The sequence below is a fragment of the Elephas maximus genome, chromosome 18 (assembly GCF_024166365.1).
Source record: "Elephas maximus indicus isolate mEleMax1 chromosome 18, mEleMax1 primary haplotype, whole genome shotgun sequence".
Taxonomy (NCBI): Eukaryota; Metazoa; Chordata; class Mammalia; order Proboscidea; family Elephantidae; genus Elephas; species Elephas maximus.
In genome coordinates, this window is record NC_064836.1 from 6578641 (window position 1) to 6604005 (window position 25365).

The 25365-nt window shown below is 37.2% G+C and overlaps 1 protein-coding gene across 11 annotated transcripts in view; it reads left to right on the top strand.

Annotated features, from left to right (window-relative positions):
- Positions 1–25365, top strand: part of PTPRC (protein tyrosine phosphatase receptor type C) — a 137409-nt gene that overhangs the window by 78772 nt on the left and 33272 nt on the right. For all 11 annotated transcript variants that reach the window (XM_049857680.1, XM_049857679.1, XM_049857683.1 and 8 more), the window contains 3 exons: positions 5240–5362; positions 11118–11276; positions 20853–21058. In XM_049857680.1, coding sequence (XP_049713637.1) covers positions 5240–5362; positions 11118–11276; positions 20853–21058 — 488 coding nt within the window. The remainder of the gene's footprint in view (positions 1–5239; positions 5363–11117; positions 11277–20852; positions 21059–25365) is intronic.

Genomic DNA, 25365 nt, shown 5'->3' on the forward strand with positions numbered 1-25365 from the left:
TGAGTTTTCCTCAAACAAAGTGGCATCCATGGATTTATCTTCAACTTCGCTGATCTTGTCTTTCATTGTTTCAAATTTGCTCCTAAAACTTTCTATTGCATTGTCCATTTCTTAAATTTTGTTATCTTTTGGATTCCTAATTGCTGTTTTTGTATGATTTCTAATTCTTTATGTTTTTTGAAATTTTGTTCTTGTATTATTCTCCTGAACTCTTCTATTGCTTTATTTTTCCTTGATTTTGGTTATACTTGGTTGGTTTCGTCTGTGTTTTCCATGATTTTGTCTGCATTTTCCTTGATATCTTTCCTAATCTCTTGGAGAGTTCTGAGTATTAGACTTTTGAATTTTCTGTCAGGTAGTTCCTGTGCCTTTTTTTCTGCCAGAAGGTTATCTGCTGCTTTATTTTGGTCACTTACGGGAGCCATCTTGTCCTTTTTTTTTTTTTTTGGATATTGTCTGCTGTCTCCAAGACATTCAGGTATTATTTTCTTTCTCTATTGATTGTAGGTTTATTTGTTTCATCTTGCTTTTTTGTTTTGTTTGGTTAAGTCTGGGCAGGAGAGCTGGATGTGCTTTGTTGCTTGCTTGTTTATGGGCACGATAGTTCTCACCATCTTGTCCAAATGGGCAAGGCCAGTCACTCAGCTATGGCACAGCAGGTCAGGTTCAGCAGGGGGAGCAGTGGCAGAGATGGGCCATTTCTCCTCAGTGTGAATTGAGCCAGATCTGGGGACCGTAGTGGGGCCTGCTGTGGGGCAGGCCAGTTGCCCTTGGGGTTGAGTCGGCAGAGAAGGGTCTGGGATCTGGGCTGGTTTTTCCTGGGACTGCGGGGTGCAACAAAGTGGGGGCCAAGCTTGTGGGAAGAGACCTGGGCTCCAGCTGGCTGGGCTGAGGAGAGAGACAAGAGGGCATGTGAAGGCAGGGGCAGAGAAGGCTAGATGGAGAAGGGCAGTAGGGTAGGTTTTACTGTGGTTCCCAGCAATTGGGGCTGCCAGGATGTGGCAGTTTTTGCCACTGTTTACCAGAGGGGTGGGGGTTATAGGCATGTGCTCTAGTGGTTACCAGTGCATCTGGGCTCCTCCTTGAGTTGCAACCAGCAAACATGGTCTTACTTAGCCCTGTATGTCTGCACTGTATCGCTATTTCCTGTTGGGAATTCTGTAGAAGTGCCTTTCTGCATGTGGGGTTGTTGGCTTTATTCCAAGATGGCCATGCTGAGTCATGCTATTTGGTGGGGAACCTCCACACTGCATCTCTACTCCTTCACTATTTTCTATCAGTTTCTTCTTCTCAGTGGCTTCTGATCTAATACTTTATCCCTTCACTTAAGGTTCAGGGTTCCAGGATTGATGCCTGTATCTGTTTTACTTGTTTTTTTGTGGGGGGGGGGGGTCTTTTTTGCATCAGAATGGCTTACTGCATCTGACAAGTCTGCCATCTTGGCTCTGCCCTGAGCCTTCTCCCAAGGCTATAATCTTTACAGAAGCAGTCTGCCCCATATTTCTTCCATAGAGTAGCTGGTGGGTTTGAACCAATAACCTTTTGGTTAGTAGCCAAGCACTTAGCCACTGTGCCACGAGAACTCCTCCCTAAACAGAACAAAGTAAAAATAAGAAGATATGAAGAAAATGTTGGGAGTCATCAAGATTCAAATTTTCAACATAGATCTAATAAGCAATCCAAAAATAAGGAATGCAGATGTGATGGATCAGGAATGGAAATAAAAGTATATTAGTTAAAATGTCCCAGGGTTGAACACATACATGAGTCCTTTGACAGATCTCAACAAAATCAAACAAATCAGACAAACTATTAGTTTTTGGTTGCTGCATAACAAATTCTCACAAACTTAGCAGCTCAAAAACAATACGCCTTTATTAGCTCATAGTTCTATAGGTCAGACGTCTAGCATAGTATGGCTGGATTCTCTGCTAGGGGTGTCACCAGGCTGAAATCAAGGTGACAGTCAGGGCTGAGGTTCTCATCTGGAGCTCATTCCTGTTATTGGCTGTAGGACTTAGGTCCCTTTTTTCTTGCTCGCTGTCAGCCAGGGGCCACTCTCTATTCCTAGTGGCCACATTTCTTCTCATGTGGGCCCCCTCCATCTATAAGCTAGCAATGGTACACTGAGCCCTTCTTATGCTTCACATCTTCTGTCACCAGCCAGAGAAAACCCTTACTTTTAAAGGGGCCTCATGTACTTAGGTTAAGCTCATTTGGATAATCTGCCTATCTTAATTCAACTGTATCATGTAACATAACACAATCAGGGGAATGATATCTCATCATATTCACAGCTTCCAGGGCTTAGAGTATGAAATCTTGGGGACCATTTTTAGAAGTCTGCCTACCACAACAGACAAAACAAAAACAAAGAAAAACCAAATAACCTGATAAGGCACATCAGGAAAGGGCAATTGCTAGAAAAAGACATCATGGTTGGTAAAGAAGAAGGTTAGCGAAAATGACGGAAATCTCCTATGAGATGGATTGAGACCAAATCTGGAACAATGGCCTCAAACATACCAATGATCATGAAGATGGCACAGGATCAGGTGTTCTCTTTTGGTACACCTAGGTCACTAGGAGTCAGAACCAACTCAACAGCAACTAACAAAAACAGCAAAAACAAACTTCAGAATTTTAAGGGTAACAAGAAACTCTTCAAAGTTACCAGAGAACAAAAGTTAGATTACCCACAAAATAATGAATATTAGGCTATGTCAAATTTTCTTTTTCTTTATTATTGTAAAAATATAGATAGGACCACGTTTGCCAGTTCAACTTTTTTCATGTATACAATTCAATGAGGTCAATTGTATCAATCATGTTGTGCAACCATCACAATGACAGAAGACACGGATATGCCTTTAATCTCCAAAGTAGAAATAACTGTGTCCATAGGTTGCGAAATGAACAGCAAAGTTAAAAATCAAGCGTGCAAATGAAATGAAAGTGCTTTCAGAATATTAAGACTCAAAAGTTCACCTCTCACAGATCATTGTTAATGTAGGAATGATTAAACAGTTTTTCCCAAGCCAATAAATTAATCCTGAAAAAGTACTGGAATGCAAGAAGTAAAAGTGGGCAAAGACATTAGATTTACAGTGTTAAATCACAGTATTTATGGGAAAATCATCTTTATTATTACTGATATTATTACACTTTAGTTTTTAATAGTATATTACATTTTATATTTATGTTTATACTATATTAATACTATACTTACTTTTGCCATTATGTAATAATAGTTACCTTACTTACTTTAGCGATTACAAGTACTATTACTATTAGTATTACCAAAAAGAAACCCTGTGTCTCTTAGCAGTCACTTCCCATTTCCTCCCAAACCCCCTTTCCCTAGACAAAATGTTAGCAATAGAAATAGCAAGATAATAATAACAATAGGAAAACAATACCATTCGGGAGAATGGAGGCGAGATTGCTGAACTCATTTATTAATTCTAATGTAACAAAGTTTTTGACAGATCATACTAAAGTGACTCTAGGTTAATGTTGAAGGAATAGTTGAGGAGCAAGGGGCCGCCCAAATATATACCTCCCCATAACCCTCCAAAGCAATACAAAACCACAAACTATATAAAGACTGTGCCCTCAGCATAAGGAGAAAAATTTAATATGCTTTGAATGTTAAATACTAAAATTGTTTCAGTCTTTATACGTTAATGTAGTAAAATGGAAGTCCCAGGAAAACACATGTATTTATGCTTATTTTTATAAAGTAATTTAGTGGTGAAAAGGATAGTTTTTTAAACAAATGGTCTTGGGTATCCCTATAGAACAAAATAAATATCAACTCTTACCTCACATAGAACGCAAAAAGTAACTTGAAATGGGTTGCGAACATTAAAGCTAAAACTATAAAATTTCTAGATGAAGTCATAGGAGAAAACCTTTTTTGACTTTAGAATAGGCAATAATTTCTTAGGACATACAAAGCGAGAATCATAAAAGAAAATATTTGATAAATTGTACTTAATCAAATTTAAAAAGGTCTCCTCTTTGAACAGTCAATGAAGGAAATAAAAATGCAAGTCGTAAATTGTGAGAAAATATCCACAATTAATTTTCCAGCAAAAGATGTTTTTCTAGAATAGAGACCCCTTGCAGCTACATAATAAGTAATCAAACAAAGCACTTAAAACTAAGCAAAATATTTCGAGCATATGCTTCACAAAGGAAGATATACAAATGGTCCAATAAGCATAGGAAACGATGCTTAACATCATCAGTCATGTGGGAAATGCAAATTAAAAGCGCAATGAGATGATGACATTATACACCTACTGAGATGGCTAAAATTAAAAAGACTGACAATACTCTTTTTGTGGCTGTGAAGCAATGATCTAGCAATTTGACTTCAGGTATTTATCAAAGAAAAAGGAATATGCCCACACAAAAGTTTATGCACGTTTTTATAGCAGATTCACTCATGGTAGTAAAAATCTTGGAAACAAATGTCCATCAAATGATGAATGAATAGAAAAAATGTGGAATATTCTTACAGTGGAATATACTCAGAAATAAAAATGAACAAGCAAAAACATGAATTTATCTCTAAAACATTATCCTGGGCATAATATGCTAGTCATAAAAAAAGTACTTACTGTTTAATTTCATTTACCTGAAATGGAAGAAAAGACAAATTTACACTATAGGAACAGAAAGCAGATCTGAGGTTGTGTGGCGTTGGGCTTGGGGGATGAGTTGGCTGGGAAGTGGCAAAGACAAACATTTTGGGATGATAGAAATGTTCTATATCTCAATTGTGGTGGTAGTTACATGGATGTGTGTATTTATCACAGTGTTCATCTCAGGCTCTGATGACTAGTTACTGGCAGCATTGACAAGTGCACCCCAATTACTGAGGCTGCTAAACTTATCAGTGCTACAAATGTGAGACTTTCAGCACAGTGAAATCCAGAAATCCCAGGATATCTGGGTAATAATTTATGAAAAAAAAAAGAAGCAGAAGAAGAGGGAATTCTCAGATATCTTCAAGTTTGTGGACTCCTTAGGTTATACAATGCCACTCTGGAGTAACATTTATTCTGTGAAATGGTCTCTAAAGCAAATTCAGTAAGCTCAGGTGTCTTCCTTTTAGTCTGATTGTTAATTAATACTTCATCAAAATGTGGCTCTTCACAACACATACTTACGAAAGAATGTTTTCTTCCTGTTTTTTTGTTCACGTTCTATCTTCTGATTTTTTAAACAGCTCCAGGAAAGCCTACAAATCTTTCTTGTTCAAAGGAAGCAAACATAACTCAAGAAGAAATTTCCTGGGAACCCCCACAAAGTGTTGTTCATAATTTTCTTTTTTGTTATTGGAACGATTCAGGTAATATATATAATTTAATTTCATATCTGCAAAGAGAAATTAGGGAATTTGAGAGGATAGAAATGTGGACGGAGTCAGTGAACAAAGGTGCCCTCTACATGGCTGGTGGGATAGGAGGGTTTATATACTTTGATTTTAGAATTGCTTCCACTCACTAAGCGTTCTCTAACTCCTGAAATGGCTAACGCCCTGAATATCTACAATATCTGCTTGTCTTTCTTGTTCTATTTTTGTCCCAATCTTTGCATACTAAACTGTGAAGAAACAAAAACTCTGAAAGATAATCCTCATACTGTTTTCCTAGTTCAACCATAAAACCTCCCAGATGATAAGCTATTTAAGATGGCAAACATCTCCTGGACAACTTAAATATTTAAAATGTTTGTAGAAACTAGAGGGCATCAATGTGCATTTCAGAGCAGACTCAACACCTGGGATAGAACTCTCAGGATAGTCCTCTTATTAATCCTTCGTTGTTATTGTTAGCTGCCATCTAGTTGGCCCCTGACTCATGGGGACCCCATGCCCAACAGAACAAAATGCTGCTCGGTCCTGCACCATCCCCGTAATCAGGCTGTTATGATCCATAGCATTTTCATTGGCTGATTTAAGGAAATATATTGCCAGGCCTTTCTTCTTACTCCATCTTAGTCTGGAAGCTCCCCTGACATATGATCAGCATCATAACAACAGACAAGCCTCAGATGACAGACAATTGGTGTCTGTGCTTAATGTGCTCTGGTCAGAAATCGAACCCAGGTCTCTTGCATACCCATTGCCATCAAGTTGATTCTGACTCATAGCAACCTTATAGGAGAGAGTAGAACTGCCCCATAAGATTTTCAAGGAGCAACTGGTGGATTTGAACTGCTGATCTTTTGGTTAGTAACCAAGTTCTTAACCACTAACCACCAGAATTCTACCACTGACCCACCACTGTCCCCTCCACTAATCCTTTAGCTCTAGGTTAAGGCAGGAGTGAGCTGGACACCTCAGAAAATTCCATTTCTGTATTTGGTGAGAAAAAACCGGACATGAATTTCAAAAATTTTGAAAAGTGAAAAACCATTTGTCTTCAACGTGTTACTGTAAGCTATACAATATTTTGATAGCATATTATTTTTGCTAATTATTTAAATCTTAATAATCAAACTAAAGTAACTTTAATACACGTGCAGTTCCCAAGTTGGCATAAGAGGACTCAAATGCTATGAACGAGATCCCTGTACTATATCTGAAGTTAGGTAATTTCCAAAGTTATATCTAGGAGAAAGGAAAAATGGAAATTATAGAAAGAAAAAAGGGCAAGACAATTAGAGCTCTTGCCCCACTGGACGCTTCTTTTACAAATTCTTTTAGCTTGCCTTCTGTAATACCACATTGTTTTGGTTTTCTTTTCTCTCCATCTCTGACTCTCCTACTCCCAATCTCTTGCTGCATTCTCACTTTGTATACACTCTCCACTACGGAGTATTTCGTATGCCAGAGGATACGGTGGAAACTTACCAAAACCCCACACCAAACCCACTGCCGTTGAGTCAATTCTGATGACTCATAGCAACCCTATAGGACAGAGTAGAACTGCCCCATAGGGTTTCCTTGGCTGTAATCTTTACAGAAGCAAATTGCCACATCTTTCTCCTGTGAAGTAGCTGGTCAATTTGAACCACTGACCTTTCGGTTGGCAGCCAAGCGCTTAACCACTGTGCCACCAGGTTTTGTTTTGCTTTTACTCTTCTATTTAGTATAGTTTTAAAAACCTGTATTTGCATATTAGATTAAGTATAGTTTTAAAAACCTATATTTGCATATTAGGGGAAGAAGGACATAATGAGAAAATTAATTGTCATAGCCCCAAAAAGCATTTTTTGTTTTGTTTTGTTTTTCAACTAGTTTAAAGGCAAAACCAAACCCATTGCCTTCGAGTTGATTCAGACTCCTAGTGACCCTATAAGACAGAGTAGAGCTGCCCCATGGGGTTTCCAAGGCTGTAATCCCTTTGGAAGCAGATTGCCACAACTTTCTGGTGGGTCTGAACCACTGACCTTTTGGTTAGCAGCTGAGTGCTTTAACCAGTGTGCCACTAGGGCTCCTACACTAGTACAACCTGTTGCCACTGAGTCGATTCCGACTTACAGCAAACCGAAAGTACAAAGTAGAACTGCCTCATAGGATTTCCAAGGCTGTAATCTTTACAGAAGTAGACTGCCACATCTTTCTCCTGTGAAGTGGCTGGTGGGTTCAAACCACTGACCTTTTGGTTAGCAGCTGAATGCTTTAACCACTGTGCCACCAGGGCTCCGTGCCACTAGTATAGCTCCTTTTCATTGTGTATTACCCAGTTTATTGCTATCCAAATATAACACTTGGTGTTGGTGGTGGCCTTGGGGATGTTGGACAATGTCAGGCTGCCCATGTCCTTTTCTCCAAACACTATTGATTGGTAACTGCATCCAACTTCCACCCTGGAGCAGTACTAACTTGCTTAAAACGCTCTTTGGAATCCTCAGTACAAAATCATATGCATTCCCTTTTACAGCAACACAACCAGCTGCTGTGACAGAAAAGTTCTCTGCTTTTTTTAACTCCTGCATCCCAAACATGGGCTGCAAAGTCAAAGAGGGTTGGTAGCATTATAGAATTGTTAAAGCGATTCTTTTAACTACTCTCATTATTTCAAATAAAATCACAATTAAAAATACACAGAAGCAAAATCTATGAACTCTTATTGCAGTTTTCATTTCTTTTTATCAGATTTTCTAAATTATTTCATTGTCTGTGAAAGCTAGGAATTACATTCAGAAGCAAAGGAAAAAGGTAACTTACACTTTTTAGATTCCTTGGAGCCCTGGTGGTGCAGTGGTTAACAGCTACGGCTGCTAACCAAAAGGTCGGCAATTCAAATCCACCAGCTGCTTCTTGGAAACACTATGAAGCAGTTCTACTCTGTCCTATAGGGCCATGATGAGTCGGAATCAACTCCATGGCAATGGGTTTGGTCTGGTCTGGTTTTATGTATCAGATGTTTTTGTAATGCTTTCCTTAAATATTTCATAAAAATTTTTAATAATAACCCTGAGATGTCCATAAATATTTCCATAGCTCATATGATGAAACTAAGCCTCACAAAATTTAAGATAAATAAATACTCAAGTTTAGCAGCTTGAACTGTGCTTTTTCTGCTACTGAGTGAGTTGTCCATGTTCTAGCACAAGGTACCTGGGAGAATTGCAGTATTGTGTCATTTACTTAGCAACCTCAAGTGACACTGAAGCTTCCTTAACAATTGGGAGAGAGAGCTTCCAGTTTTTGTCACATTCAAAAAACCATTTTTCAAAAGTTATTAAAATCAATACGTACCCTTCAAGGTCAAAATGATAAAGCTGGAAATTATTTTGAGTAATGCCTTTTTCAGAGAAAAGCTACCTTTTTTTTTTTTTTTTAAAGGCAGCACAAAATTCTTTGGTGATCAACAGGTTTACACTATTTGAAAGAGTGTTCAAGATGCATTAGAGTGGTTCAAGTTAGGGGATTATTAAAGATTTCCTGAGGTACCTTCTTGAACACAAAAGGGAGACAAGTGGGAAAGTCTGTCTTTCCAGCTAGTTCTAGAGTAACACACCTGGCCTGAAGACTTGATGTCCTTGTTACCCTAAGGGGGAAAATATTTCAAGCATTTTGCAAACAAGAACTCAACTTGTGAAGCCAGAGTACTGAGAACAAGTGTTCAAACATATAGAGGAGGCAGGAGTATTTAAAGTATTTTCTCCTTTCAACCCAAGCTAGAAACTTTATTAATTGGAAGCGAACATTCCAATCCACCTTTCTAAGCGCTGCACACTTCCAATTAATTATTGGTTAAAAAAAAAAAAAAAAAAACTCCCAAACAACAGTATCTACAAAAGTAAAATGAACAAGTTGACTTTGAGTCAAATTGGCTACGATAAAAACTTCATACAGCTACTTAAATGAAGTATCATGTTTTTATTCTAATATAAAACTTCTGTGAGATTACATATAAAATTGTACAAAATTAGGTCACTGAAATGAAGACAGACTGATCTTGAGAACAGCGTCTTGACGCTTTGATTGGGTCCTACGAAGAATGTGAGCATTTTCCTAGAAGCTAGTCCTCATACAAGAAGCTGGCAGATGCCACCAGTCAGAGGGTACCGCCTGACCCTCTCTTGAGCTCACGCGTGTCTTGCCCTAGAAAAGAATTCTCACTAGAGAGAGGGCAGGACTATTTATCTCACTGTTTAAAATCCCATGGTGAGGTAAAGATATTACTATAGTTTCCATTTAATGGATAAGTAATTGAGGCGAGAAATTAGCAAGTGTTAGATCCTTCCTACTCTGCTCCTGCAAGCCCATAGGCTCATACAACTGGACCAGAGAAGTGAGATCTCCAAAACTAAGGTAATGAGGTAATGACTGGCCCCAATGCAGGCCTTGTTCCCTCTCCCAGGCTATAGCACGGATTCTCGAGACTCAGTGGGTTTCTACCTGCCTTCATTCCTCCTTTGCAGTGAAATCTTAGACAGATTGTTTACTCTGTCTGTGACTGTTTTTTTTTTTTTTCCATCTGTAAAATCAGATGATACTATGGAGCCCTGGTGGCACAGTGGTGTGCTACATCTGCTAACCAGAATATTGGCAGTTTGAATCCACCAGCCACTCCTTGGAAACCCTATGGACCAGTTCTACTCTGTCCTATAGGGTTGCTATGAGTCAAAATTGACTCGATGGCAACCAGTTTGATTGCTTTTTTGATAGGGTTGTGGTGATGGTTAAAATAATTAATTCGTGTACACCATGTAAAACAGTACTTGGCACATAGTTATTCATTTTTTTAATTGTTATTGGCATTATTATCATTCCTGTAACTGCTAAGCACCAACGTGCTGCCACTGTATCTTCCTTCAACACATCTTTTCCGATGCCACTTGTCTACTCAAAAATAGTCAATGACTAGTTATTTCTCAACTTTTAACTCTTCTTCCTGAATGTTGAAACGCACATAAACATGGTCCTACCTTTTGTATGCCTTCCCAGCCAGAATCTGCTCTCCCAGTCAGTCTTGTCCCCAAAATCAAAATGTTCCTTCATTCATATGTAATGTTGTCTCTTACTCCTTAAACCTATTCAACCTCACTCTTCATTCATTCAATGAACAACGTGGATTCCACTGTCAGCAAGAAGCTTTCCCTGATTCTTGCAGCCTTCGTGAATTACTGTTACGCTTAAATTAGTATGATAGACCAGGCTTAGTTAGGTGATCATATTTTAGATCTGCATCTAAAGCCTATAAAAAAAAAAAAAAAAAAGCCTATAGCAGTAGCTAATACTGATGATCAAAATTTGGAGGCTAAGTATCAGAAAACGTTGCTCTAAAAAATAAACATCCTGAAATGTCACAACTCAAGAATTTCATAATATCCACTAGGGGCTGTGTTTTCTCAGAAAGAAAAGAGACTATCTTCAAATGTGTCTGAAATGTATTAAATATTTTATCTACCAAATTAGAGATCTGAAAACCTAATTTTGAGCATTTGAGTTTATTTATAATAATTGCACTTGTTCAAGACATTTGTTGATAGTTGCATGCACTTCTGTGCATCAGGAATGTACTTATTTCTCAATCACTCATTAACGTGGTATCTGATTGGAATGATATCATGTCGAATGCAAAATTAAATATGTGAGACTCCTAAATTTTGCTGACTTAAATTTTTCCTTTTTTTCCCCCCCTTAGAAAATGCGTGCACGATTCTGGAACCAAATCGAACCAAATATACTTTGAAAAATTTGAAAGCTTATAGCAACTATTCTGTATCAGTACTTGCCTACACCTTTGGAAAAGTGCAACGCAATGGAACTGCCAGTCCATGTACACTTCAAACAGAAATAATAAGTAAGTTATATGCTCCAATACTTCGTTCTAGGAATGAAAAAGAGCAAAGTATGAACTTTTTAGGCTATAGTATATCTATGTTTATGCTTTACTTGGGAAATAAATTGACCTGTGGAAGTCCTGGTGATGTAGTGGTTAAGAACTACAGCTGCTAACCAAAAGTTGGTAGTTCGAATCCACCAGGTGCTCCTTGGAAACCCTACAGGGCAGTCCTACTCTGTCCTATAGGGTCACTATGAGTTGAACTTTGACTCGATGGCAACGGGTTTGGTTTTTTGGGGGGCATTTGTTAATATCTAAGGTTTGTCTTAATTTAAAATAAAAGAATTTAAAAATTGTTAGTTCACCTAGGTTTTCAGTATTCTTCAGATGAAGTCACACAATTGTAAGAACAAAGCACGATGGCAAATGAACTGGTACAATTTGTAGGCTTTCAGGCAATTGAGTACCTAACCAGCTTAGATAAAAATACACTGTCTGTTGTTTTCTTTGCTATCTAAAAATATTAACTGCAAGCGGACACCTAATAATCTCTTACAAGTATTACTAGTCTCTGCTCACCTGACAAAACACCTCACGAAACATATTATTAACATTTTCTTCTTATTCCTTTGAACTATTTACTATTTTATTTTATGTCACATCTTCCATTTGAGGTTTCCTTTCAACAGCATTTGGCTCTTGCCACCTGTATCATGTCTCCCTCAATTCTGACTCACTGTGACCCCACACGTTACAGAGTAGACATGACCTCCGTACAATTTTCTTGGCTGTAATCTTTACGGAAGCACGTCTTTATAAGACTTTCTTCTGTGGTGCCATTGGATGTGTTTGAATCACCAACTTTTGGCTAGCAGTCAAGCACGAACCATTTACACCAACCAGAGGCCCACCCCTAGCTTCTAGGCCTGAAGTTAAGTCTGGCTCTGAGGTAGCTCTGAGACTCATTAATGACAGGGAAGTGGCATCTAGAGTCCTTGGGTAGTGCAAACAGTTAAAGCTCTCATTGTGTTCTGCTGCTAACCAAAAGGTTGGAGGTTTGAGTCCACCCAGAGGCACCTTGGAAGGCCTAACACTCTGCTTCCAAAAAATCAGCCATTGAAAATGGTATGCAGCACAGTTTTACTGTCACATACTGTGTTGCCATGAGTCAGAGTTGATTCCATACCAACTTGTAATTGGTAAGGTGGCATCTATAGCTCCAGAGAACCTGAAGCTCACCAGGCTGAATTAGAAAACTTGTCCTATTCAGGGATGGATGTAAAAATCCTTAATGTCAGCTAGGTTTCGGTTTAAGAAGTCCAGGTTCCAGAGCTCTATACTTCTGCTATTTTCCTAAATTTCTGCGTTATCACAGACAGGCAAGATAATGTGTTGCTGTGCCTGAAGAATTCAGACAGTTGCCTACCAGGGTGATATAAGTGGAGAAAAGTCGGCTTTAGGAATGGACGCTAGATTTTATGGTAGCCTTTGGTTTTTTATTGTGTTTAACTCTTACAACCTGTGATTTCAAAGAAGGTATAGAGATATCCTAAGGGAAGTTAGAAATAATCCTGTTAAAATCTATACTGGATGTGAAAACAGGTGCAATATCATCTCCACAGACTTTCTGATTCAACCAAGTGCTTACTTTTAAATATTGCTGAAAGCATTTTTTTTTATTAACTTTTATTGAGCTTCAAGTGAACGTTTACAAATCAAGTCAGTCTGTCACATATAAGTTTACATACATCTTACTCCGTACTCCCACTTGCTCCCCCACTAATGAGTCAGCCCTTCCAGTCTCTCCTTTCGTGACAATTTCTCCAGCTTCCAACTCTCTCTATCCTCCCATCCTCCCTCCACACAGGAGATGCCAACACAATCTCAAGTGTCCACCTGATATAATTAGCTCACTCTTCATCAGCATCTCTCTCCCACCCACTGTCCAGTTTCTTTCATGTCTGATGAGTTGTCTTCGGGATGGTTCCTGTCCTGTGCCAACAGAAGGTCTGGGGACCATGGCCGCCAGGATTCCTCTAGTCTCAGTCAGACCATTAAGTGTGGTCTTTTTATGAGAATTTGGGGTCTGCATCCCACTGATCTCCTGCTCCCTCAGGGGTTCTCTGTTGTGCTCCCTGTCAGGGCAGTCATCAATTGTGGCCGGGCACCAACTGGTTCTTCTGGTCTCAGGATGATGTAGGTCTCTAGTTCATGTGGCCCTTTCTGTCTCTTGGGCTCTTAGTTGTCATGTGACCTTGGTGTTCTTCATTCTCCTTTGCTCCAGGTGCGTTGAGACCAATGGATGCATCTTAGATGGCCGCTTGTTAGCATTTAAGACCCCAGACGCCACATTTCAAAGTGGGATGCAGAATGTTTTCATAATAGAATTATTTTGCCAATTGACTTAGAAGTCCCCAAACCCCCGCCCTTGCTCCGCTGACCTTTGAAGCATTCATTTTATCCCGGAAACTTCTTTGCTTTTGGTCCAGTCCAATTGAGCTGACCTTCCATGTATTGAGTGTTGTCTCTCCCTTCACCTAAAGCAGTTCTTATCTACTAATTAATCAATAAAAAACCCTCTCCCTCCCTCCCTCCCTCCCTCCCCCCCTCGTAACCACAAAAGGATGTGTTCTTCACAGTTTTTACTATTTCTCAAGATCTTATAATAGTGGTCTTATACAATATTTGTCCTTTTGCCTCTGACTAATTTTGCTCAGCATAATGCCTTCCAGGTTCCTCCATGTTATGAAATATTTCAGAGATTCGTCACTGTTCTTTATCAATGCGTAGTATTCCATTGTGTGAATATAGCACAATTTATTTACCCATTCATCCGTTGATGGACACCTTGGTTGCTTCCAGCTTTTTGCTATTGTAAACAGAGCTGCAATAAACACGGGTGTGCATATATCTGTTTGTGTGAAGGCTCTTGTTTCTCTAGGGTATATTCCGAGGAGTGGGATTTCTGGGTTGAATGGTAGTTCAATTTCTAACTGTTTAAGATAACGCCAGATAGATTTCCAAAGTGGTTGTACCATTTTACGTTCCCACCAGCAGTGTATAAGAGTTCCAATCTCTCCACAGCCTCTCCAACATTTATTGCTTTGTGTTTTTTGGATTAATGCCAGCCTTGTTGGAGTGAGATGGAATCTCATCGTAGTTTTAATTTGCATTTCTCTAATGGCTAATGATCGAGAGCATTTTCTCATGTATCTGTTAGCTGCCTGAATATCTTCTTTAGTGAAGTGTGTGTTCATATCCTTTGCCCACTTCTTGATTGGGTTGTTTGTCTTTTTGTGGTTGAGTTTTGACAGAATCATGTAGATTTTAGAGATCAGGCGCTGGTCCGAGATGTCGTAGTTGAAAATTCTTTCCCAGTCTGTAGGTGGTCTTTTTACTCTTTTGGTGAAGTCTTTAGATGAGCATAGGTGTTTCATTTTTAGGAGCTCCCAGTTATCGGGTTTCTCTTCGTCATTTTTGGTAATGTTTTGTATTCTGTTTATGCCTTCTTTAGGGCTCCTAGAGTTGTCCCTATTTTTTTTTTCCATGATCTTTATCGTTTTAGTCTTTATGTTTAGGTCTTTAATCCACTTGGAGTTAGTTCTTGTGCATGGTGTGAGGTATGGGTCCTGTTTCATTTTTTTGCAAATGGATATCCAGTTATGCCAGCACCATTTGTTGAAAAGACTATCTTTTCCCCAATTAACTGGCACTGGTCCTTTGTCAAATATCAGCTGCTCATACGTGGATGGATTTATATCTGGGTTCTCAATTCTGTTCCATTGGTCTATGTGCCTGTTGTTGTACCACTACCAGGTTGTTTTGACTACTGTGTCTGTATAATAGCTTCTGAAATCAGGTAGAGTGAGGCCTCCCAGTTTCTTCTTCTTTTTCAGTAATGCTTTGCTTATCCGAGGCTTCTTTCCCTTCCATATGAAATTGGTGATTTGTTTCTCTATCACCTTAAGAAATGACATTGGAATTTGGATCGGAAGTGCATTGTATGTATAGATGGCTTTTGGCAGAATAGACATTTTTACTATGTTAAGTCTTGCTATCCATGAGCAAGGTATGTTTTTCCACTTAAGTATGTCCTTTATAATTTCTTGCAGTAGAGCTTTGTAGTTTTCTTTGTATAGGTCTTTTACATCCTTGGTAAGATTTATTCCTAAGTATTTTATCTTCTTGGGGGCTACTGTGAATGGTATTGATTTGGTTATTTCCTCTTCGGTGTTCTTTTTGTTGATGTAGAGGAATCCAAGTGATTTTTGTATGTTTATTTTATAACCTGAGACTCTGCCAAACTCTTCTATTAGTTTCAGTAGTTTTCTGGAGGATTCCTTAGGGTTTTCTGTGTATAAGATCATGTCATCTGCAAATAGAGATAATTTTACTTCCTCCTTGCCAATCCGGATGCCTTTTATTTCTTTGTCTAGCCTAATTGCCCGGGCTAGGACTTCTAGCATGATGTTGAATAAGAGCAGTGATAAAGGGCATCCTTGTCTGGTTCCCGTTCTCAAGGGAAATGCTTTCAGGTTCTCTCCATTTAGAGTGATATTGGCTGTTGGCTTTGCATAGATGCCCTTTATTATGTTGAGGAATTTTCCTTCAATTCCTATTTTGGTGAGAGTTTTTATCATAAATGGGTGTTGGACTTTGTCAAATGCCTTTTCTGCATCAATTGATAAGATCATGTGGTTTTTGTCTTTTGTTTTATTTATGTGATGGATTACATTAATGGTTTTTCTGATATTAAACCAGCCTTGCATACCTGGTATAAATCCCACTTGATTGTGGTGAATTATTTTTTTGATATGTTGTTGTATTGTATTGGCTAGAATTTTGTTGAGGATTTTTGCATCTATGTTCATGAGGGATATAGGTCTGTAATTTTCTGTTTTTGTAATGTCTTTACCTGGTTTTGGTATCAGGGAGATGGTGGCTTCATAAAATGAGTTGGGTAGTATTCTGTCATTTTCTATGCTTTGAAATACCTTCAGTAGTAGTGGTGTTAACTCTTCTCTGAAAGTTTGGTAGAACTCTGCAGTGAAGCCGTCCGGGCCAGGGCTTTTTTTTATTGGGAGTTTTTGGATTACCGTTTCAATCTCTTTTTTTGTTATGGGTCTATTTAGTTGTTCTACTTCTGAATGTGTTAGTTTAGGTAGGTAGTGTTTTTCCAGGAATTCATCCATTTCTTCTAGGTTTCCAAATTTGTTAGAGTACAATTTTTCATAATAATCTGAAATGATTCTTTTAATTTCAGTTGGTTCTGTTGTGATGTGGTCCTTCTCGTTTCTTATTCGGGTTGTTTGTTTCCTTTCACGTATTTCTTTAGTCAGCCTAGCCAATGGTTTATCAATTTTGTTAATTTTTTCAAAGAACCAGCTTTTGGCTTTGTTAATTCTTTCAATTGTTTTTCTGTTCTCTAATTCATTTAGTTCAGCTCTAATTTTTATTCTTTGTTTTCTTCTGGTGCCTGATGGATTCTTTTGTTGCTCACTTTCTATTTGTTCAAGTTGTAGGGACAGTTCTCTGATTTTGGCTCTTTCTTCTTTTTGTATGTGTGCATTTATCGATATAAATTGGCCTCTGAGCACTGCTTTTGCTGTGTCCCAGAGGTTTTGATAGGAAGTATTTTCATTCTCGTTGCATTCTATGAATTTCCTTATTCCCTCCTTGATGTCTTCTATAACCCAGTCTTTTTTCAGGAGGGTATTGTTCAGTTTCCAAGTATTTGATTTCTTTTCCCTAGTTTTTCGGTTATTGATTTCTAGTTTTATTGCCTTGTGGTCTGAGAAGATGCTTTGTAATATTTCGATGTTTTGGATTCTGCAAAGCTTTGTTTTATGACCTAATATGTGGTCTATTCTAGAGAATGTTCCATGTGCGCTAGAAAAAAAAGTATACTTTGCAGCAGTTGGGTGGAGAGTTCTGTATAAGTCAATGAGGTCAAGTTGGTTGATTGTTGTAATTAGGTCTTCCGTGTCTCTATTGAGCTTCTTACTGGATGTCCTGTCCTTCTCCGAAAGTGGTGTGTCGAAGTCTCCTACTATAATTGTGGAGGTGTCTATCTCACTTTTCAATTCTGTTAAAATTTGTTTTATGTATCTTGCAGCCCTGTCATTGGGTGCATAAATATTTAATATGGTTATGTCTTCCTGATCAATTGTCCCTTTTATCATTATATAGTGTCCTTCTTTATCCTTTGTGGTGGATTTAAGTCTAAAGTCTATTTTGTCAGAAATTAATATTGCTACTCCTCTTCTTTTTTGCTTATTGTTTGCTTGATATATTTTTTTCCATCCTTTGAGTTTTAGTTTGTTTGTGTCTCTAAGTCTAAGGTGTGTCTCTTGTAGGCAGCATATAGACAGATCGTGTTTCTTTATCCAGTCCGAGACTCTCTGTCTCTTAATTGGTGCATTTAGTCCATTTACATTCAGCGTAATTATAGATAAATAAGTGTTTAGTGTTGTCATTTTGGTGCCTTTTTATGTGTGTTGTTGACAATTTCATTTTTCCACATACTTTTTTGTGCTGAGACGTTTTTCTTATTAAATTGTGAGATCCTCATTTTCGTAGTATTTGACTTTATGTTTGTTGAGTCATTACGTTTTTCTTGGCTTTTATCTTGGGTTATGGAGTTGTCATACCTCTTTGTGGTTACCTTATTATTTACCCCTATTTTTCTAAGTAAAAACCTAATTTGTACTGTTCTATATCGCCTTGTATCCCTCTCCATATGGCAGTTCTACGCCTCCTGTATTTAGTCCCTCTTTTTGATTATTGTGATTTTTTTACATATTGACTTCCGTGATTCTGTGTTATGAGTTTTTTTTTTTTTTTAATAAATCTTAATTTGTTTTTGTGATTTCCCTATTTGAGTTGATATCAGGATGTTCTGTTTTGTGACCTTCTGTTGTGCTGGTATCTGATATTATTGGTTTTCTGACCAAACAATACCCTTTAGTATTTCTTGTAGCTTTGGTTTGGTTTCTGAAAATTCTCTAAACTTGTGTTTATCTGTAAATATCTTAATTTCACCTTCATATTTCAGAGAGAGTTTTGCTGGATATATGATCCTTGGCTGGCAGTTTTTCTCCTTCAGTGCTCTGTATATGTCGTCCCATTCCCTTCTTGCCTGCATGGTTTCTGCTGAGTAGTCTGAACTTATTCTTATTGATTCTTCCTTGAAGGAAACCTTTCTTTTCTCCCTGGCTGCTTTTAAAAGTTTCTGTTTATCTTTGGTTTTGGTGAGTTTGATGATAATATGTCTTGGTGTTTTTCTTTTTGGATCAATCTTAAATGGGGTTCGATGAGCATCTTGGATAGATATCCTTTCGTCTTTCATGATGTCAGGGAAGTTTTGTGTCAGGAGTTCTTCAACTATTTTCTCTGTGTTTTCTGTCCTCCCTCCCTGTTCTGGGACTCCAATCACACGCAAGTTATCCTTCTTGATAGACTCCCACATGATTCTTAGGGTTTCTTCATTTTTTTTAATTCTTTTATCTGATTTTTTTTCAGCTCTGTTGGTGTTGATTCCCTGGTCCTCCAGATGTCCCAGTCTGCATTCTAATTGCTCGAGTCTGCTCCTCTGACTTCCTATTGCATTGTCTAATTCTGTAATTTTATTGTTAATCTTTTGGATTTCTACATGCTGTCTCTCTATGGATTCTTGCAACTTATTATTTTTTCCAGAATGTTCTTGAATAATCTTTTTGAGTTCTTCAACAGTTTTATCAGTGTGTTCCTTGGCTTTTTCTGCAGTTTGCCTTATTTCGTTTGTGATGTCTTGACGCATTCTGTAAATTAGTTTTTTATATTCTGTATCTGATAATTCCAGGATTGTATCTTCATTTGGGAAAGATTTTGATTCTTTTGTTTGGGGGGTTGTAGAAGCTGTCATGGTCTGCTTCTTTATGTGGTTTGATATGGACTGCTGTCTCCGAGCCATCACTGGGAAACTAGTTTTTCCAGAAAATCCACTGACTGGGACGCTGGCTCCAGTCTCCGAAAACAATCGCTGCTTCCCCGTATTTGTTCGTTTTCCATCTCTAAATCTGTGTTTGTTGTTCAGGGTTCGTAGATTGTTATGTACTTGATCGATTCACTTGTTTTTCCTAGTCTTTGTTGCAAGAGGGATCCGAGGTAGCATCTCCCTAGTCCACCATCTTGGCCCCGCCTCCTGAAAGCATTTTTAATGATGGATTTTGAAGTTAACATGGAGCTGTGTAAAAAGTCAGATGGAGAATCTTGCAGGCATTTGGGAGGGCAATTGTAAAGGGTCACTGGCAGGAAAGGCATTTGGCATGTTCTAGAAGTGTGAGAGGGATCTTAGGTTTCATTTCAAGGTCTTTTCCTCTGAAATATCTTTCCATTCTCTTTCAAAGACCCCATTCCTTTGGGATTATGTGTTTAGGATTCAGTTTCTTAATATATGTCACACCCATTAGATTGTAAGCTGCATGAGGATAAGGGTACCTACCACTATATATTTAGAACATAGCACAGTGCCTGGTACACAGTAGGTACTTGATGACTGTGAGCCAAAGAGTGAGCGGGTGAAAGGTAGGACTACATCTACCTCCCAGAGAGACATAGATAGCTGGCTTTTTTTTTTTTCTTAAATCTCCTTCTTGTTACAATATGATTCCTATTTAAGAGTTGGTGGATGGTACAAATGGGTTAACAAGCTTGGCTGCTAACTGAAAGGTTGAAGGTTCAAGTTTACTCAGAGGCACCTCAGGAGAAAGGCCTGGGTATCTATTTCTGAAATATCAGCCGTTGAAAACCTTACAGAGCACAGTTCTACTCTGACGCATATGGGATCACCATGAGTCAAAATGGACTCAAAGGCAACTGGTTTTTTGGTTACCACTTCAGCCAGACTTCTAGTCTACACTCATTGTCTCTAACCTTGACCTCGCTTTCACTATATACACACTGCAGTTCACTCTATATCAGCCACTGAAGACTGCCCTCATCAGGACAATCAGTGATCTTTTAATTGCTAAGCACAACAAATACTTCTTAGTGCTCAGTTTACATGACCTCTCTGCTACATTCATAGTGCAAATAACTCGTTAGAATAACTCGCTACCCTCACGGTTTCACTTACACACTCTCTTCTACCTACCTGGTGTGGCTTCTCAGTCTCTTTTACGGGCTTTTCATCTACCCTTAGAGGTTTCCCAGCAATCATCCTTTCCCTTCCTTTCTCTTCTCTCCTCTCCCCTTCCACTCCCCTCCTCTTCCCTTTGATTCATTTCCCTTTTCTTTCTGTTCCTTTCCTTTTCTTTCTCTTCCATTCTGTTCCCTTCTGCCCTCTTTTACTCTTTTCTAATTTATACACTTCCCTTGGAAGATCACATAAACTCTCATCACTTCAACTACAATCTATATGCCATTACTTAACTGAATGAATAGGTGATTTGGTTTCCAATGTTTTCTTATAGCTTTTTTATCCATGCACTACCATAACTTCGTCCTCCATGACCCCACAACTTAAAGTATTTTATACTATACTCACATTGTTGAGTAAATAAAACACACATTTTGTAAATGAGTGAAATAACAAATTTTTCTTCATTTTGATAGAGCCAGGTAAGGTCAAGGGCCTGACTGTTACCCTGAAATCAGATAACAGTATGATGGTGCGTTGTGAGGAGCCGGATGACCCTAATGGCCCCAAGAAACGTTACAATTTGACAAGAAAAGGTGGAGATAAAGTATTTACAGATCAACGTGATAACTGCTCATTCTTCATGGATAATCTCCAATATTCAACAGAATATGTGTTTGAGGTAAGATTATGTTTTCTATAACCACTATAATACTGACATGCATTATAATAATTACACTTTTATAATATAATGTTCAAAAGAGTGTCATACGAGCTTGAGAACTTCTGATACCTACTGTAATCATGCTTTACGTCTTAAAAGTTTTGACTCCAAACTTTTCATCCCTACGAAAAACAGTGGTTTAAAGAAAAATTTTTATTGGAATATATTAGATTTTCAATATAATTTTGTTATAGCTATATTATTGTTCCTGTGGCAAGGAGCACAACACTTTATGCTCATCAGATTATTACTTTGCCAAGTATTTTCTTTACTTTTGTTTTTTATTCTTAATAACATGAATTTTTCATTTGCAAAATCTTTCGAGGTACTTTGATGTTAGAAAAAACACTACATAGCAATTTTAAAAATACCCATAATTTCACTGTCTACTGATCATATTTTGGTTATATGATTCCATAATGTAATTCACATTCGCACACACATACCTATCAAATATATTATCAGCATTCTGAATACTCAACTTTATTTTTCATCTATCACTATATCATGAACGTCTTTCCATGTTAAATATTCTGCTACTACTTAATTTTTAAAGTGTTACTCTTTAAAGTGTTAAAAAGCAAAGATATCACTTTGAGGACTAAGGTGTGCCTGAGCCAAGCTGTGGTATTTTCCATCGCCTCAAATGCACATGAAAGCTGGACAATGACTAAGGAGAACAAAGAAGAGTTGACGCACTTTGACTATGGTGTTGGTGAAGAATGTTGAGTATTCCACGGACTGCCAGGAGGAAAAACAAATCTGCCTTGGAAGAAGTACAGCCAGAATGCTCCTTAGAAGTAAGATGGCAAGGCTTTGCCTCATGTGCTTTGGACATGTAATCAGGAGGGGCCAGTCCCTGGAGAAGGACACCATACTCGCTAAAGTAGAGGGTCAAGGAAAAAGAGGAAGACTCTTAACAAGATGGATTGGCACAGTGGCTCCAATAATGGGCTCAAACATAGTAAGGATTGTGAGGATGGTTCAGGACCTCTCAGTGTTTTGTACTGTTGTACATAGGGTCAATATGAGTTGTAACTGACTCGGTGGCACCTAACAACAACAAGACTTAATTTTTTCGAGCTTGCATAGGATTCTGTCATATGACTTTACCATGTATTAACTATGTTGGTTTCTGTTATAAACAACATTCATTAAACACACTTCTACATTTGTAAGTCTTTAATAATTTCCATTTGATAAATTCCTGGGAATGAAATTCTTGGGTCAAAAGGAACTTACGTATGTTTTAAGATTTTTTGATTCATATTAATATTTTTTCTATAAAGGTAAGCAAATTACCATTCCCGTAACAGACTATAAAATGGCTACTTGAGAGTTTTACCAACATGAGTCAGAATCAACTCAATGGCAATGAGTTTGGTTTGGTTTTAGGTGAAATATGGTATCTTTTTGTTTTAATGGTGTATCTTTACTCATTGTTGAGGGTAAATATAGTTACTTTTTGGTCTTGTGATAATATCTTCTTTATTTCCTTGGTCTAATTTTCATCTGGGAAGTTCTTTGGAAATTGATAATTGTCATAATGTATAACTGTCATATGTGTTGTATACTTTGCTTTCAGTTTATAATTTGCTTTTTAATTTTCTTCATAGTACTTAGGAATCAGACACAATTTTTATTGGTTAAACATCGCTTTTATTCCTCTCTTAATGGGAACTCCCCTCATGTTTTACTGTTAAATATGATGTTGGCAATTGGCTTCTGATCAGTTTTGATTAAGGAAATGTCTTTCTATTTACAGACTTTTTAAATTTTTTTAATCAGAAAACATTTAGATTTTATATATAAAAAAAAAAGGCAGTATATTAGATGATGACATGCTTGTACAGGCAGTCCCCAGGCTATGAACATCCGACTTAGTGATGAACCAACACCCATTAAGCCTATTATATTAAAAACTAGAGGTACATACAATAGTTCATAATCACAAATGGGCGCTACTTTGGAATGCACATAAAAACATTATTATTATTACTGTATTATTACGTTAAAGATGTCTTAGAGTATCTAGGAGTATTTCTTTAATTTTTTACAGGTAAAAAAGTACACTACATACTATATACTAAGATAAACATTTGACTGACATTAGATAGGAACCATACCTAACTGTTCTGACTTGAGTGCAAATTCAACTTAAAGACAGGATTGGGAATGGAACTCATTAGTAATCCAGGGACTGTCTGTAATTACATGGTTTGATTTGTTTACATGGTGAGTTATAATGATAGGTTTTCTAATGCTAAGCCAGTCGCTTTCCTAAAATAAACCCTGCTCTGTCATTGTTTATTAGTCTTTAAAACATTATTAAACAGTATAATATTTTACTAATATTTCATGAATATGTATCCATAAGTGAGATCATTCCATAAGTGGGTGGGGTAGTGTTTGCATATATATGCAGGTGTCCATTATTCTTGTTACATTTGGTTATGAAGTTTGTGCTAACCTGATAGGACCCGCTGGAGATATTTTTTTTTCTCTATTTGTAATGTTAAATAATATAGGAATTATCCGTGCCCCCCAAAATGTGTTTTGATGCCTTTAAATTGAAATAACAAAAACAGAAATCCTGGTGGTGTAGTGGTTAACTGCTATGGCTGCTATTTGATGCCTTTAGCACAAAGGAATTATTTGGGAACCATTTACATAATTTTTCCCCAAATTATTGGTCTTTTCAGGTATTTTTACCCGTTCTGAGTGAGTTTGGGCATTTATGTTGTTCTGAAGAATAGCCCATGTAAAAGAAGTATTATGTTATTGCCATGTCATCTCTCTCTACTTCCCCACTGCCCACGTGGTTCCAGGCGCACTGACTCCTTTTCGGTTTCTCAAATATCTTCAGGTTTTTCTCTCTTTAGCCACTTTACTGCGTGCTCTTCTTTCTTCCTGTAATTCTCTTCTTCCACTCTTCAAGTTACCCTGAAAAAAATATAGGTGGATACCATATTAAAATACAATACCTTAAAATTCAAATTAGAAGATATTCTGTTATCCATTGTCTTCCCTGACTTTTCAAGACTGTCTTTTATTTAATTTATTACACTTACAATAATTTGTTTTATATTTCTTCCTATCTTCACTTCTATATTTATAGCTTTATGAGGAAGCAGTTTTTTTTTTCTTTTTTCCATACTATTCAGTATTGTGATCCCTAGTTAACAAATTATAAATTCTTTTTTTATGATTACTTTCTTACTTTTCCTTCTCCTGAGTTTATTTTGATATTTTTCTGGTAGCTTTGGATTGAAAGATTTTTTGTTTTATTTTTTTCCTCCATTGCTTTTCCTTTTTTTTTTTTTTCCCAGCTAAAAGCCAAGACAAGCTAAAAACAAACAAAACTCAAAAAACTTAAAGCTATGAATTGGCTTCTGGTAAAATTTTCCCTGTGTTCCATGATATTGTTTATCACTAATTTCTCAGTGCCTGCACATAAAAAAAAAAAAAAAAAAATTATATATTTATTTTTTAATAAATGGTTCTTTCAAGCAGGATTCTTTTTATTGGTAATTTCTAAAAAAAAAATTGGAAGTTTATATATATATTATTTTCAAAAGTGTTTTTACATTCTCATAATTGAATTTTTTATTGCCATTAGTTATCCATTTATAAAAAAAATTGGCTTTTACAATTTCTGCCTTTCACATTCATAGTGTATTTTTTTACAGCCCAATGTATGATGTTTGTGCATAGTCTTTGAGTACTGGGGAAGTTATATATTTTCCATAGGAGAAAAGCTTATATGTATGTCAGTTTTATTTTTCATGTTTATCATAAATCTCTTTCAATTATATTGTTCAGATCTATTTTATTCTTTAATTTGTTTTCTGCCAAAGACTGCCATTGCTCTTTTTGCCTTTTTCAGTTTCCTTGTACATATAAATTATTTTTGCTTTATATATTTGCATTAAATATTATGAGACACAGATGTTTGTGCTAGTTATATCTATACTGGAGCCCTGGTGGTACAGCCATTAGACGTTCAGTTGCTAACCAGCTGGTCAGCAGTTCGAATTCACCAGCTGCTCCTTAGAAACCCTATGGGATGGTTCTACTCTATCCTATAGGTTACCCTGTATCACTTTAAGGAATCAATCATTATCCTTTTAATTCCTTGTGAGCTAAATATTATGTTGATATAACTATTCCGATTCTTATTTTGTAATGTGTCCATTCAAAAGGTATACCTTTGCCTTTGAAAAAAAATTCGGTACATTTTATCTATAGCACTTATAAACAGCATA